This window comes from Pinus tabuliformis, chromosome 1_1 (genome assembly GCF_031772625.1).
Source record: "Pinus tabuliformis cultivar Carrire ecotype Pingquan chromosome 1_1, CPIR1, whole genome shotgun sequence".
In the NCBI taxonomy this organism is placed as follows: Eukaryota; Viridiplantae; Streptophyta; class Pinopsida; order Pinales; family Pinaceae; genus Pinus; species Pinus tabuliformis.
In genome coordinates, this window is record NC_142297.1 from 106,056,990 (window position 1) to 106,073,477 (window position 16,488).

General features: G+C 37.7%; 1 protein-coding gene and 2 pseudogenes across 2 annotated transcripts; all 3 read left to right on the top strand.

Annotated features, from left to right (window-relative positions):
* Positions 1 to 9,369: 9,369 nt before the first annotated feature.
* Positions 9,370 to 9,861, top strand: LOC149211863 (putative 2' cyclic ADP-D-ribose synthase BdTIR). The gene has a single exon (XM_089388494.1). The coding sequence runs from the start codon at positions 9,370 to 9,372 to the stop codon at positions 9,859 to 9,861; it is 492 nt and encodes a 163-aa protein (XP_089244620.1).
* On the top strand, positions 9,720 to 13,011 carry LOC149211864 (disease resistance protein Roq1-like; annotated as a pseudogene). The gene is made up of 4 exons (XR_016250730.1): positions 9,720 to 9,857; positions 9,967 to 11,045; positions 11,290 to 11,628; positions 11,739 to 13,011. The product of XR_016250730.1 is annotated as a disease resistance protein Roq1-like (transcript).
* A 351-nt stretch (positions 13,012 to 13,362) lies between these two features.
* On the top strand, positions 13,363 to 14,892 carry LOC149211865 (uncharacterized; annotated as a pseudogene).
* The last annotated feature ends 1,596 nt before the right edge of the window (positions 14,893 to 16,488 follow it).

Genomic DNA, 16,488 nt, shown 5'->3' on the forward strand with positions numbered 1-16,488 from the left:
AATATGTGGCATTGTGCCTCTTGAAGTTTATGATGTATGGTTGGTACAACCATACTAGTGGAAGCAACATGTTGTATATGAGTCTAGACCTCGCTTTGTGATTATTACTTTTTCTAATAAGTTGTACAGGATACCGGAGGTAGCCCCACCTAACGCCATCTCTTTGATCACTACAAAGCAATGTAGTAAGATCATTTCCAGACCAAGAAATTTGTTTTCCTTATGATCTTCTCCCTGGGAAAGATGAAGGTTATGGCCATGACTTCCAGGCAAGGCTCCTCTACACAACAACAATATATGGACAAGGGCATGGAGGAGTACATAGATATTTTTGCCTCACCCATAGAGTTACCTCTGCACTGTCAGGTCAAGCACTCCATCAATATGACCCCAGGCGCGCTGCTGCCTAATGGACCAATCTATCAACGCTCTGTTCTGGAGAACCATGAGATCAAGAGGTAGATTCAAGAACTATTGTAGAAATGCCACATCAAGAAAAGCTCATAACCTTGTGGGAGCTTGATTGTATTGGTACAGAAGAAGGATGGGACCTAGAGGCTCTATTTTGACTATTGGGCATTGAACAACATCACTATTTGGAATAGGTACCCAATCCCATGGATTGATGACCTTCTCGACCAACTAAAAGGGGAAAAATATTTCAGTAATATTGACTTGAAGTAAGGTTATCACCAGGTGCATATTGAACCCTCTGATGTGTGGAAGACTACCTCCAAATCCAAGGAGGGCCTTTTTGAATGGTTGGTCATGTCGTTCAGATTGACAAACGCCCTTGCAACCTTGATGAGATTGATGGGTGATATCTTGCAAGCCTTCGCCAATGCATTCATGGTGATGTATTTAGATGACATATTGATCTTCAACTAGAGTTGGGAAGAGCACCTCCACCATACTTGATAGGTCCTTCAAACACTACGACAACACAAGTTGTGCGTAACTTGGAGAAATGCACCTTTGGTCTGACCTAGGTTCAATATTTGGGATACATCATTGATGAGAAGGGTGTACATGTGGATCCATCCAAAATATAAGTCATTCGAGATTGGCCAGCCCCAACCACTCTAACAGAGCTATGTAGCTTTTTGGGTCTTGCCAATTTCTACTGTAGGTTCATGTTGGGGTTCTCTCATATCACTTGGCCTTTAAGTCAAGTCACCAAGGGTGAAGCTAAAGAAAAAAATATTTGGTCAGAAACCCAAAAAAAAGCATTCTCCAAGTTGAAGAATCACCTATGTTCTGCGCCAGTGCTCACACTATTAGACCTGCAATAACCATTCTAGATTGAGACATATGCCTCTGTCTATGCTAGTGGTGTGATTCTTACTCATCATGGGCATCCAATGGATTACCACAGTGAGACACTTTCAGACACAGTCTGAAAGTACCCCACTTACGACAAATAAATTTATTCCATTGTGTAGGCATGCCGTCAATGGAAGCATTACATTCTGGGGAAGGAAACGGTCATCCACACAGACCGTCGACCTCTACAGTTCATACAGACACAAGGGAAGTTGTAGAATAATCACCATTAGATATGGTCCACCTATCTGCAACAATTCCATTTGAAAATTAGGTATAAGAAGGGAAGCACCAATAACGTCGTTGATTTCCTCAGTCGACCACCAGTCATGGCATTGATTACTGTGCTCGACTCTTGTGGGCATGAAACATTGGGGTGGCCACATGTTTACAAGAGTGATTCAGAATTCGGTAGCATATACCAGACAATCCTGGAAGGGAAGCAAGTTCAAAATTTTCACCTACAGGATGCACTGTTATGCCACCTGGGACACATCTGCGTTCCATTGTTCCAAGATGATTTAGGAGGGGCACTAAAATCAGGTCACTGGACATTTCAGATTAGAGAAAACAGTGGCAGTATTACAGAACTATTTTTATTGGTCAAGACTTTGTCAATATGTTGGGAAGTACATTAGATCCTGCACTGCCAATGCCATTGCCAAACCAACCATCAAGAAGCAAGGCCTTCAGAATCTGTTTCCATTGATTACATGTCTGACCTTCCTTCTACTAAGCACGACAACGATTACATTTTTGTGGTAATCAATAGATTCTCTAAGATGGCCATCATGGCGACCTGTAAGAAGAGTATCACAGTAGAGGCCACTGTTAAGCTCTTCTTTGAGTGAGTGTGGGTACACTTTTGGATCCCATAGTCCATTGTCTCATTTCGGGATAGCAGATTCCTGAGTGAGTTATAGTCAAGTCTCTGGTAGATGCTAGATACAAAACTTACTAAGTCCATGACTTTCCATCCCCAAACTGATGGCCAAACAAAGGTTATCAACAGGATGATCGTACACATTCTAAGCATGTACAACTCGAAGCATCCACGCACATGGGATGAAAGTCTCCCTTATGTCCAACATAGATACAATAGAGCTCTCCACAGCGCAATAAGACACAAACCCTCTCAAGTAGGGCTGGTATTTCAACCATTATGCCCCATTGATGGGGTCATACCATTTGTAGCCACTCAAGTAGATTTGGCTCATGTTCAATCCGAAGATGAAAGGGCTAATAGCTTCATTGAGCGTATTCAACACATCCGCCAATAAGTCCATGATATATTGGACAGAGCCAATGCTAAGTACAAGCAGCGCCATGATCAACATCGAGTGTCGTACAAGTTCCAAGTGGGCGACAAATTTTGGCTACATTTGTAGAAGGAGCACGTTGCTGGACCCCACCACAAGCATTGCCTGCTTTGATATGGGCCATACACCATCACCAAGGTTGTCAGTGGCAATGCCTTCGAGCTCAGCATCCCACTGTTCCTTGGTCTACACCCAGTGTTCAATGTAGATCAACTTCAGCCATACTTTCCACCATTGTTGGACACATCATACATTGAAAAACAACTCACACCAATAGAGCTCAACCTTGACTGCATGGAATATGTCACAACTAATCAGATCATGGACACATAGATAAATAACACTTGCTAATAGAGGATACAGTTATATCGAGTTGTTAAAGCAGGCCAACTCCTTCACTAGGGCAAGTGGTTCACCAAGGACCAGGTTCAACAGAAATTTCCTCAACTCATGGAGGCTCTGCACGCAATGGTGACCATTGCTTCCTAAGGGGAGGAATGATCCAGGTGGATATTAGTGGCCACCCAGCGATTCCACCTAGACCCGCCAGTCAGTTTCATCTATTTCCTTGTTTATTTCAACATTTACTATTTTTAGCAGTTTTTGGGTCCTCAACTTCGGGAGCAGTTTTGACCCCCTAAACGTCATTTTTTGGGGTTTGTGGCAGGTCCATAGTGATAGGCAAGGGCCAATGGTGAAACCTTTAGTACTCGGCGAGACCTTTCTAACAAGGTATTATATGTGCTAAAAGGAGATAATATGACCAAGTTACGACCCCGGGAAGTTGGCTACCCAACTAACCCCAACGAGGCCCACAAACTCCTGGTGTTACATCCCCTGGAGTTAGGGTTTTGGTTGTTTAGGATTTTCTCATGTTTTCCAATAATAAATATGCCCTTGAGCCTCATTGTAACACAGTTTAGAGGCATGTAGCCGCCACATAACTTCTCAGAGATAAGTTACCATCGCCCGAGCTATCTTATTTCCATTTTGTTTGTAAGCAGAGTTCAATATTTTTCTATTAACGAAATGAAGTGTTTTTTTAGTGCCTCTCTGTGTTTATGATTATATCTGTGAGTTGTCACATTCCTGTTTAAGTTTAGATCATGGTGTGTAATATGTAGCAGTGAATACCCCCTTAAGGTGTGGTAGTTCATCTCCCACTAGGAGTTGGGACAATCATTGGTTCCTTAATGATAGAGGGGGCTCATCTAGGGCCCATAGGAACTGGGGTGATAGCCATGTATAATAGGTAGATCCCATGTTTGGATTTTTCCCACATGCTAAATTTGTATGTCTCAGCCATCTTTTGCATTTTGTGGTACATTTCCTCTTGAGAGTGGCCAAATTATGCTTTTTCTTTTCCTTTTAGGTATATCAAACTCTGGGGCATCATTCCAAGCTTGACCCAAGGTATGGACAAGGGGAAGGGAGGCTAAGCTTATGCGGACCCAGTGGACACATGTGGAATCAGATGGGAAAAATGATGAATGGGGTTAAAATGAGTGGAAGGGGGGGTGTATATGGTGTTTGGAAGAGGGGCCATGCCACCAAAATTGGGATTTCCCATGTAGTGCCAACCCTAAAGTTAATGGTCAGTAAAGGATATTCCATAGAACTAAGATACAAGGGTAACCATGAAATCGGGTAGTGGAGACAAGAATACAAGCCTAACCTACTTGTTCCACTAAATCCCACCACCAATATATGCCCAAGTGTGCCCATGAAAAGTGAGTAACATTACTCAACTATACCAATGAAAATTCATACCTATGGGGTCGGGAGGCCCACCTTCAAACATACATTCATGACAAGTGGTCGAGGGACCACATGGCTAGCTCAGGTCGCGGAGAAAATGGAACATTGAGCCATCTAGTGGCTATGAGGGGTTGTTGGCTACCAGTTGAGGATAATCTAGGAGAAAAAAATTCTCCCATATACAGTGCCTACAGATGGTGGATAACAAGAGAGAGAATTTTTTGCAATGAGATGTTGGTATGATTTTTTCAGGGATTAGGGATTGATGAAGGTGGTGGTGGTTAAGAGATTCACTTGTTTTGAAAGAAAAGATAGAATTCTTAATTTTGAGTGTGAAAATGGATGAAAGATTGAAACAATGAGTGTTAGCAAGTTGTAGCTTACTGATTAGGGGTTCGTGCTCTTTCTAGCGGGTGTTGGAGAATTTTTGGGGTTGTATCTCCATAGAGTTGCAACTAAAGAATTAGGAAGTTGTAGATTCCTTATGGTTGTAGTCAAAACATTATGTTTGCAAGTTGTAGCTTGTTCTATTAATAAAATTGAAGAGAAGTTATGAAATTTACATTGTTCTTTGTGCGTGTTCCATTGAGTTTGATTTTATTTTGATTATTAACTACTAAAGTAATTGATAGTGTGCTCAAAGTGAAAATACATTTTAAAAATTGTTACAATATTGATTCACCCCCCCTCTTAGTATTGTGTTGGTTTCCAACAATTGTTATCATATCCAAGTTACTTCTAATCCGTCTAATAACCGAAAGAAAGATCAAGGACCATGGCAAACAAAGAAGGAGGTTTTATAAGGCACCTATGTTCAATGGAACAAACTATGTGTTCTGGAAAGTAAGGATGAAGACCTATATTCAATCACTTGGAGATGATGTATGGGATGTTGTGGAAGAAGAATATCAAATACCTCCAACATTGGTAACCAAAGATCAAAAGTTGGAGTTCACATGCAATTTTAGAGCAATGCATGCCCTTCTTGTTAGCCTGTCGAAACCTGAGTTTGTCAAAGTAATGGATTGCACATATGCCAAAACTATCTAAGAGAAGATGAGAAACTAATTTGAAGGAGGGAACAAGGTAAAGAAAGTTCAACAAAGATTTTGGGCAGAGAAAATTCATACAACAGTGCTCATCCTCAACAAAGCTCATTTTCAACCCAACAATGACAAAATTCTATTTTTATTGACACAAGTTTGGTCTTCAAGAACAAAATCCGGTTATTATTAGATGTTTCATACAAGATTTTGAGAACATCCCATGTTTCTTTTGATGTTTTACAATCCCTAATATGAGGAATGATGTTGTCCTTAACTGGGATTCTTAGCAACAACTTTGCTTTTGTTTCCCTATTTTCCCAATTTGGAATAGTTGCAGCAATGGGTTTGGGCTCTACCCCACTCACTATGGGCCGCAAATTATTTCCTTCTAAAACTGTTAATACCTTGATTTTCCAATTTGCATAATTTCCTCCATCAAGCCTTGTGGACTCATTCAAATAAGTTTCAGTCGGAAAATTTGACATAATGACAAAAAAATTTGCCTCCAATTAACAAAATGCACCCAAATCCACCAGATCTACACCCAAATTCACTAGATCTACATCCAAATTCACCAGATCCAAAACCAAATGCACAAGATCTAAAAAAACAAGACTTAATCTTGCTTCCAATAAAAAACAAAGCCAAAATTACTTCTTATTTCTCCTTTTTTTACCAAACCACGTTTCCAAAACTTTAATTTCCTTCTTTTAATCAAATACACCTAATTTTTAAATTTTCACCCAAAAGAAAATATTTAATTCCTTATATCTAGTAAATTCCTTTTCACCATAAAAAAAATTTTAATCCCTTATTTCTCCATTAAAAAACCTTCACGTTTACAAACAAAATTTCCTTATGAAAACTTTATACACAACGTGACTTAAAAAATAGTGAATTGGTTCAAGGTGAAAAGTGAACTCTTCAATGGCGGAAAACACTAGCTTTTCACAAAACAATAATTACTTACGGCATGCTTCACTTTATTATTCCACGTTTCATCTGAAGCACAATGTTCAACGCTCTGTTTTGATTGACCTACGAGTTCTGAAATGTGTCTACCATCGATTTGCACATCCCCTGCTTGGAACTGAACTGTTATAGGGAACTTGTGACAAGGCTTGAGAATACCTCCCACCTACAGATTCAGATTGCACACAACAGTTGCAGATAGCCAACAAGAACCGAAGCTTGATTGTACACAACGGTTGCAGACAACCAACACTTCAACGATTTTTCTCAACCAAAAAACATAAAAAAAACTTGGGAACAACAAGATCTCAGAAGATCTCACAGCTCTCACAGATCTGATCCCTATTCCTCTAAGATCTGAAGTCTCACTAGATCTCCCTCTCTCGCTCTGATACCATATTAGAAAATCAAAGAGATGCACAAGAATGAAATCAAATCTCATTGATCAAACTGCTTGGACAACCAGTACATTATATAGGCACACATAGACAACTTCTAGGACAATCTAGATCCAAATAATTCGGATCACCAACTCACAACACAAACGATGAAGACATAACTCATGACAAATAGACTCAAACATTAACTAGGAGAATACAACTCATCAACTCTATCTGGACATATCAATTCTATATTATTCCAAGATTAACTCTTTAAATCTAAATTAAAATCTTTCACAAATTTATTGATATAATGTTGATGTAATTTTATAATATTATGATTTCCTATTAAAATTAAGGACAAATGTTAAGAGAGGATATTATTAAAATAATCTAATTTTATTGAGTGTAACATGAAGAAAGAGTGTAATAAATGTGTCATATTATATTAGTGGCCTTTGTTTCAAGTGTGGCTCACTTGCATTTTCTTATCTATTGCAAAATGACATTGCTTAGCCATATAAATTAGATAGACGATAAATGGCCATAGGCATCAACCGCTAATAAGTATCAAAACACTTAGTTCACAATACATCTCACATTATTAAAACTAAAAACTCATAAAAAGTAATTAAATTATAACTTAATTTTAAATTATTAGTATTTTTTTGTTTGCTAGATTATGTGAGCCTCGAGATGAGTTGGACAGCTAACATGTCGCTTGAGTAGCCACTAACCTGGGGTATCTAATCTGTCAAAATCACCTGAGGATAACAACTAACATGTGGCATGAGTAGCCACTAAACATGGCTAAATTCGTCAAAATCACCTAAAGATACCACCTAGCATGTGGCATGAGTAGTCACTAAACACGACTAAAGTCATCAAAATCACGTGAGGAGAACACCCAGCCTATGACACAACATCGTTTAACATCCCTAGATTTTATCCCATGGAGGTGAATGGTGACCTTTTCATTGCAAAGTGTCTTAATAGAACACCTTTGCTCGTATGATATATTTTAAATTATTGCTATTAGTATTATTATTAATTATAAATTTAATTAATATATATATATATATATATATATATATATATTTCAAAAAACATAGAAAAAGATTCTTCCCATGGATATTTACCTCACTTTATTATGTATATTCTTAATCTATAAATATGCTTTGTTATAAATACAGCTTGAGTGTGCCTAATGGTTAAGAGCATGTGTTTCCTCCTAAGAGGTCACAGGTTCAAAAGTAGAGTATGTATGCCTTCATAGACTTAGAGTATTCAATTATTAACATTAAATTTAGTTTATCATTTCTCTATATAATTAGCTGATAGATTCTTTTAATTTTTAATATTTACTTACATGTGTAAAAGATTAATTATATAATAGATTAATTTATCGTAATTTAGTTGTTCTTTTTTTCTATATAATACTACCTAAGCATATTTACGTACATGTGTAAAAGATTAATTATATAATAGATTAATTTATCCTAATTTAGTTGTTTTTTTCGATATAATACTACCTAAGCACTCAAGGGGGATTTGGACGGGTGACCTATCGCAAGGAGTGCCTTAACACTACACACATTCACTGTCAATCCAAAGCCCCGTAAGCATCCTAATTTAATTGTTGAATAATATTGAGAAAAAATATTAATAATGAATTATTAATTTCCATAAGATAAAATTTCTTTATTTTCTATTTTTTCTTATTTTTGAACTTTCTTTTTTATCTTTAAAAATAATTTATTAAATTTATTTTATATTTAAATTATAATTTTATATAATTTAAATTTATTAATAACTATCGAAATTTAATATAATTATAATTTATAAAATATATTTTTATTAGTGAAGTGAAAGGTGTAAGATAATTCTATGTGATCTCATAAAATCTACATAATTGAACAATCATCATTCAATAAAAAAAATTTGAAAATCACCAAAATTACTCCAAGAACAATCTCACTATTCAGTGAATCCCTGTTTATGAACAATCTCACTATTCAGTAAATCCCTGTTTATATATTTCTTCGAGAAAAAGCCTTACAAAAAGATATAAAAAATGTGAAATGTAAGGGTCGCCATGTTTTAAGTTGCGTTTGTTTTGAGTAATGCTAAGGGAGGAAGAGTTAATTTTTTATTTATTTTTAATAACAAGGGAGGAAGAGTTCATAAATGATTTTTGAAAGAAGTTTATTTGTTAATAAGAGTGTGGAGAAGTTGGACTTGGTGATCACAAAATTGAATGTACGTGTGATTCCATCTTTGACTAGTACCTTCGTATCCAGTCGAGATTATGTAGACGAATCCGTGTCATTAATTAATTAAAGTAAACACGAGTCCAAACATAAGGTGGGAGGCCGAGAGCCCAAAACCCCACCGTTTTATTGTGTTTTTATATCTCGCTGCTGCACAACACAGGTGTTTCAGATTACAATCCCCCCTCGATTTTATCTGCCCTTTCGAAATTCTTAATAAAGCTCCTCCAATCGATTTTTATCCATCTCTTCGACCATCTGAAGCCCTCCTCCCATTTCTGTTTCTATTTTTCTTTTGGCAATGGCTGCTTCCACTTCTGCTGATTCCAACAACAATTCCATTACGTACGACATGTTTATCAACCAGAGAGGGCAAGAGGTGAAGCCCTTCGCCATTCATCTTTACCGCCAGCTCATTTCCTATGGACTGCGAGTTTTTCTAGACAAGCCGGAACTGCAAGCGGGAGATCAGGTAAAACGTTCAATTGAAAGCGCTATTAGCACCGCCTCTCTCCATGTTGCAATTTTCTCTCCCAAATATGCGGAGTCAAGGTGGTGTTTAGACGAGCTGGTGCTCATGGTGGAATCCGGGGCTCCAATCATTCCAGTGTTTTACTGTGTAAAGCCCAGTGAACTTAGATGGATAGAAGAGGGCAAAGGAAGCTATCCTCGATCTCTAAGCAAACATGAAAACAGGGGATGGTACGTTCCCGACACTATTAAAAAGTGGAGAAATGCACTTTCTCAGGTTGCAGACATCAGGGGTTTCGAACTGGCGGCGTGCAATGGGTGAGAGCTCAACCTTCTCTCTGGGGATTGCATTACTTCATTATTTTTGGATTGACATGCCTAGATATTGTTTCTCACTACTTGTATTTATTTTCTTCCAAATAACCAGCGACGAGGGCAAGCTGCTAGACAGCGTTGTTCAAAAAGTGTTGAGCAGGGCAAAGACAGAGGGATGGGGTACTGCAGCAAAATATGCAGTAGGTTTGCATGAAAAGGTGGAAGAATTCGAAAATAAAGTACTCATTGCAGCCTCAAGTTGTGGGGATTGTTGGCGTCGGCGGAGTAGGAAAGACAACCCTAGCAAAAGAACTCTTCGATCAGAAGAGGGTAAATTACAGTAAATATTGTTTTTTACCTAATGTGAGAGAAGAAGCAAGGCTAGGCTTTTTAAATTCTTTGCAAAAGCAACTTCTTAAAAGCTTGACTGGAACGGATGCGCAGATGAACAGTATTGATGAAGGTAAAGGGGCGCTTAAAAAACATCTCTCATCTTGTCGTGTTTTAATGGTTTTAGATGATGTAGATCACCTGAATCAGATTGATGCACTTTTGCCTGTTCGAACTCATCTCCTCTCTGATAGCTTAGTGGTGATTACATCTCGAGATGAAGGGGTGATCAGAAGCTCAGGAGTTGAGAATGCATCAATTTATCATTTAACTGGGCTTAATCATCAATACTCCCAAAAGCTTTTCTGCGCCTTTGCCTTCAACCGGCCCTATCCACGTGTAGGATTTGAATATTTCGTAGATAGCTTTTTAGAAGTCTGTGAAGGGTTGCCTTTATTTCTAAGAGTGTTTGGGGCACTTCTCAATGATAAAGATGCCATAGTTGTTTGGAAAGAAATATTGTATAAACTTCAACGAGTACTTCCGGGTAAGGCACAGGAAAAACTTCAAATTAGTTATCAGATCCTCAAGTGGGAGGAACAACAGATATTCCTAGATAGCGCATGTTTTTTCATAGGACAAAAAAGGGAGACTGTCATAAGGATATGGGAGGGATCTGGGTGGAATGGTCATTTGGGGTTTGGTACTCTACAGTACAGATGCCTTTTGGCAGTGGACGAAGAAAATAATATACAAATGCACGATCACCTTCGGGATTTCGGAAGAGCTGTTGGTGATACTTCGTCGCCTCGTCGTCTTTTGCATTCTAAGCATATTAAGGATATCTTGGAGCATTTATCTGTAAGTTCTCAATCATGAATCTTACAGATTATTCCATAAAACTGAAAGTTCATTTTTGTAATGTTTTTTCCATAAAAATGAAAGTTCATTTTTGTAATGTTTCTAAACTTTTTAAAATTGAATGGTGATAACCATCAATTTTCAAGAATGAACAGGAACACGTATCAATGTTCAATTCTGTAATTTTTCTTTTATCATTTTCCAAAAATAAATGTAATAGCCATCATTTTTCAAGAATGAACAGGGAGCAACTGTAGGAAATGAACCGGTAACAGCTGTGCGGGGCATTAGGATGGTACTGGGTGAAGACAATGATGAAGACAATGATGAGGTTGAAAAGAGGATCTTGGAACTCCTTGATGGAGGTATTGATATGAGGACCTTGAAACTTCTTCATACTGAAGATGCTATTTTGGAACGCCTTTTGAGAAGGCCGGAGGAGCACGTCCCAAGAAGTCTGATATGGCTACGGTGGAACAAGTGTCACAACTCTTCCCTGCCTTCGTGGATACCAATGCAAAGTTTAAGAGTTCTACAAGTGTCCGGGAGTGAATTAGAAACATTGTGGGAAGACGACTCGCAGGTGAACAGAAATTTATCTTTGTTAACGTTTTTGTTTTATGATGATTAATTTAATAGACGGTGACAAAAGGATACGAAAGGGTTTTATAGAGAGGACCTATAATTTTGCAGGCACCTCTGCGTTTGCGGGAGTTAGAGATTAATGCTCCGCTCTTCAACATTCCAGAGTCCATAGGGCAACTGGAGGACCTCGAACGCATTGTCATTGGCAAGTTTTCATCTGGAGGACAGGTTAATCTGACAAAATTGCCACAAGGATTTCGTCATCTGCGATCGTTAAAAGACTTGGTGTTAACAGAGTGTTCAAAAATGAAGTCACTGCCAGACGCCTTTGATGGTTTATTGAACCTCCAACATATCGATCTCTCCTTCTGCCGCAATCTGGAGAGACTGCCGGAGTCTTTAGGAAACTTATGTTATCTCCGACACATCAATCTCTCGGATTGCCACGATTTGGTGACGCTGCCAGATTCCATTTGTGATTTGGGGGACCTCCAACACATCGATATGCGGGGCTGTCATAATTTGCAGAGGCTACCAGATTCCTTTGGTGATTTGGGGGACCTCCGACATATCAATCTCTCAGGTTGCCACGATCTGCAGAGGCTGCCCGATTCCTTTGGTGATTTGAGATACCTCCAATACATTGATCTGCAGGGCTGCCACAATTTGGAGGAGCTGCCGACTACTTTAGGTAATCTGATGAACCTGCTACATATCAATCTCTCAAATTGCCACGATTTGGAAAGGCTGCCGGAGTCCTTTGGTAATTTAAGTAACCTCCAACACATCGATCTCTCAGGGTGCCATAATTTGGAGAGGCTTCCAAATAACTTCAGGAATTTAAAGAAGCTCAAGTATCTTGATGTGGAGGGTTGCTCTAATTTAATCATTGACAGATTTGAAATAATTCAAATATCTGATAACTTACCAGTGGCACATCAAAGTCAATTGGAACAATTATATGAGTGATGCAGAGCCATTAAAAATGAACACCAAGTCAGATATGTTAGGCAAGTATGAAAATGTTAATGGGCTATCACCAGGTGCTAGGTTGGTCATGATAAAATGGAGGTCCTCAGGGTCTTCTTGTGGCTGCCATGGCCTCCAGCGTGGCAGAGAAAGAATTCAATCAACTGTAGGTCCTCAGGGTCTTCTTGTAGCTGCCATGACCTCCAGCGTGGCAGAGAAAGAATTCTGCTTGAGCCAGGGAGTACCGTGTTTGTAACTGCCGGGGATTGTGTTTGATAAATGAAACACGCCAAAGTCATGCGATGTGCAGATTTGAATATGAAGAAATTAAAAGTTGCTGTAACTAGTGTATTTTATTCTCCATGAAACTTTTTCATTTCAGTGATTTATGTTTATTAGGATGCAATTGTCTGAAATTGTAATTATTATGCAGTATCCTGAAATAAGAAAGATTTGTGATGTTTTATCACTGAGATGCTTGATATTTTATAGCTATGCACCCGCAGTAGTCTGTCTAACGCCACGTGATGCCCCAAACTGCACTGGGATGGAAGTAGTGGAACAATTGTGGCACTTGTGATGTTTTATTACTTAGAAGCTCGATATTTTATAGCTATGCACCCACAGTAGTCTGTATAACGCCACGTGATGACCCCAAACTGCACTGGGGATGGAAGTAGTGGAACAATTGTGGCAACAAATGAGGTGTGAACAATCTTCAAATTTGTGCAACATTCGATCATCTTTTCACCGTAAAAAATTTATGGTCAGTAGTACTTCACGGACTAACAAGTTGTTAGCAAATGCATTTGGTCGTCAATCGAAACTTAAATTTGCATTATTATTATTTGTTTTCTTTGTTCTAATATCATTCAATTGCATTGAAATGATATTAATATTATTTGATACTTTAATGACAAAGACTCTAGTATATGAACCCATGGCTAAGTCTCTACGAATTCATTGTGATTCTGATGATTCCAATTCTGGGTGGGTCTCATTGGAACGTTGGATGTCTACTCAACCTTGCAGTTCATGTGGGCAAACAAGTAATAGCTCAAATCTTCTAAGAACATAAGAGAGAGTGTACCCTGAACTAAGGTGAGGTAGGAAGGCCAATTTGCGGTGTGAGAAAGGTATCCCCAATTCAATTCACGAACATATTTCATATAAGCTTGATATGGAATCTAAGAAACCAAAGTGTGGGTTGAGAAAGGTGTTGAAATCAGCAGTAGATTTTGTCTCTGAGCAACCAAGATCGAAACTGAGAAACCTAAAGGGAGTTTTAGAAGGGGCTTAAACTCGACACCGGTTAAGAGTAACTTGAGTAAGGTATCACATCCAATGGTGGAGTCTGTGTCAGAGCAACCAGAGGTAGAAATGGAGAAGGTTAAATGCAGCTTGAGGAAAATTTCAGCTCCAGGGATGGATTGTCTCAGTAGAGGTCGAGGTTGAAAAAATTAAGCGCAACATGAGAAACGTTTCAAATTCAACAGTGGATTCAGTATCACATCATCTGGTGGTGGAACCTCAGATGTCCAAGCACAACATGAGAAAAGTTTCAAAGCGGACTTTACATACTATTTCTGATCAACTCAACATGGAATGTACAACATGAGCCTCTATGAATATAACTAGAAATGATGAATCGGTTCAACATGTATTTTTGAATGAGACAGTTCCAGTTGTTTAAGAGATATCTCCAGTTCAGTAATCAACAAGTCCAATTGAAAGCATTTCAGTAATCAACAAGTCCAACTGAAAGCATTTCAGGATAGGATGCCCTGTTGCAGCAAAGGATAACTTCAGAAATGGAATTTCAACCCACCAAGCATGATAGTGTAGACCTAACCTCCAAGAGTGAGGTCGATACTCCTATGGTAGAGCATAAGTCCTACCAGAAGATGCAGTTCATTTGGATCTATTAAAACTGAGCATATTGAACATGCGTCTCAAGGAACTCCATCGATTCCAAGTTACATGATTGCTACTAAGTTGGAAAAAACAAAACTTCGTGGTCATTTCCAAGGTTGAATTGAGATGTTCACAAGAAGGGAACTACTATAATAAGGAGACATTAATGGGAAACCAAATTCCATATCACCAAGGACTAAGAAATTGTTGCCACAAATTCAATCAAGCGGGGGCACATAAAAAGTGATCGATCTCTTTGCACTATTAGGAAGTCAATTCTCTGTTCATCTTTCTTTGGAGCAATTTCTTTAAATGCCGACATTTTGTCTTTTTTATTTCAGAAAAGGAAATCCTTGTTCAATTTGATTGGCAAAGGTGATCGATATTTGAGCTTCTCTCATTTGGAGTATCTTCTTAGTTAGTAATTAATGAGAATCTCTAGATAGACCTTTTATATATTGTGAGTTGAGATTACATATGTTGGACTTGATATTCGCTCTAAATGTCTTGTGAGCCCTAAAATGCACCAAATTATGTTGTATATACAAAGAATCTACCATGTTTCATATTCATAACGTACATTTTTATGAGTTCACATGGGATAGTGGATTCATTGACTGTAAATTGTCACATTGCAGATTTTTTTTTGCTTCAAAATGTTTTGAGAAGGGTTTGAATATTATGCATGCTTTGAGCTAATATCTGTTCTATTTAATGGTGTATAATAATATGGGTTTGACTTAAGAAGCACTGGAACTAGCTTTTAATATCTTGTGAAGCATGTACTCATGATATAATTTGGGTAAATTTGAGAACTTTGTTTTCAGTGTTCACTACCATGGTTATGGTGAATATATTTGATGCACATAGGTAGATTAGTGAAGAAAATATTATTAAAGGTATTGTTACTAATATTTGTTGGGAAGCGTTTATGTGGAATTTCACCACCTCTTTTATGCTACAGCTAGAGGGGGGGAGTGGAGAAAGAAAACCAATTTTTTGGATTCCAGGAAAAAAACATTATTTAACAGCATGCATGATTATAACATGAAATATATTCAAGCTATTGATACCTGAAGAAAAACATGATTGTAAGTTAAACATGAATTCAAAATAGAAAATGGTTATATCTTAATCTTTCTTGGGGTCTTGATACATTTGTCCTACCCTTTCAAGCTTTAATAAATAAAGTTACTTTGGTTAAATTTGTTTTACTTTTATGGTCCTGACATTCATACCACACAAACTCATTGCTTCTTGTTGTCTTCTGGTCAACATGGCATTCAACACACAGTAATTGTCTAAGTTCGATCTTATATATTTGAATTAATGTTGCATTAAACAAATATTTTTTTCAATGGTTGGTATTCTACTCCTACCCATCTTGATTGAACAAATATAATCTAGAAATTGCACTAGATGTTGCAAAGGAAACATGATAAGGAAATAACATATAACACTAATTAATGCTTCTTTGACAACTGTTGAAATATAGAAAAATATCAACAAAAGGAAGGCACCATGCTACAATGAAATCTTACTGCAATACTGCTTCTTTGACCCTCACAAATCATGAGGCCTATGTTGAGGTTAAAGACCTTGTTTGATTATGCTAAAAGGAATGCTTCATAAATAAAGAAATAGATCGTGATTTGCTACCTTCTAAGTTTAATTTTGGCACATTAATATTGATAATGACAAGTATCGTTGATGAAAAGCAATGGGCATTTATTGTGTCTTACATTGAGATATGGTTAATTAAATTATAGTAGCTTTATCATTGGGGACATTTTCGGCTCTTATTTTTAGTCTTTTAAACTTAGGCCAAGTCCACTAGTTTTCTCGTTCACATATTTTCCAAATTTTGTGTTTTCACAACTCTTAAGTAACAGAGCATAAAGACTTTCTACTCTAGATTTGCAGCTTTTGAAAACAAAGACATAATTATCATTATTCAAATAGGTTATCTTAGTTC

What these genes read in the sequence shown, in the direction of transcription:
- LOC149211863 (XM_089388494.1), top strand. Translation starts at nt 9,370, where the DNA reads ATGGCTGCTTCCACTTCTGCTGATTCCAACAACAATTCCATTACGTAC.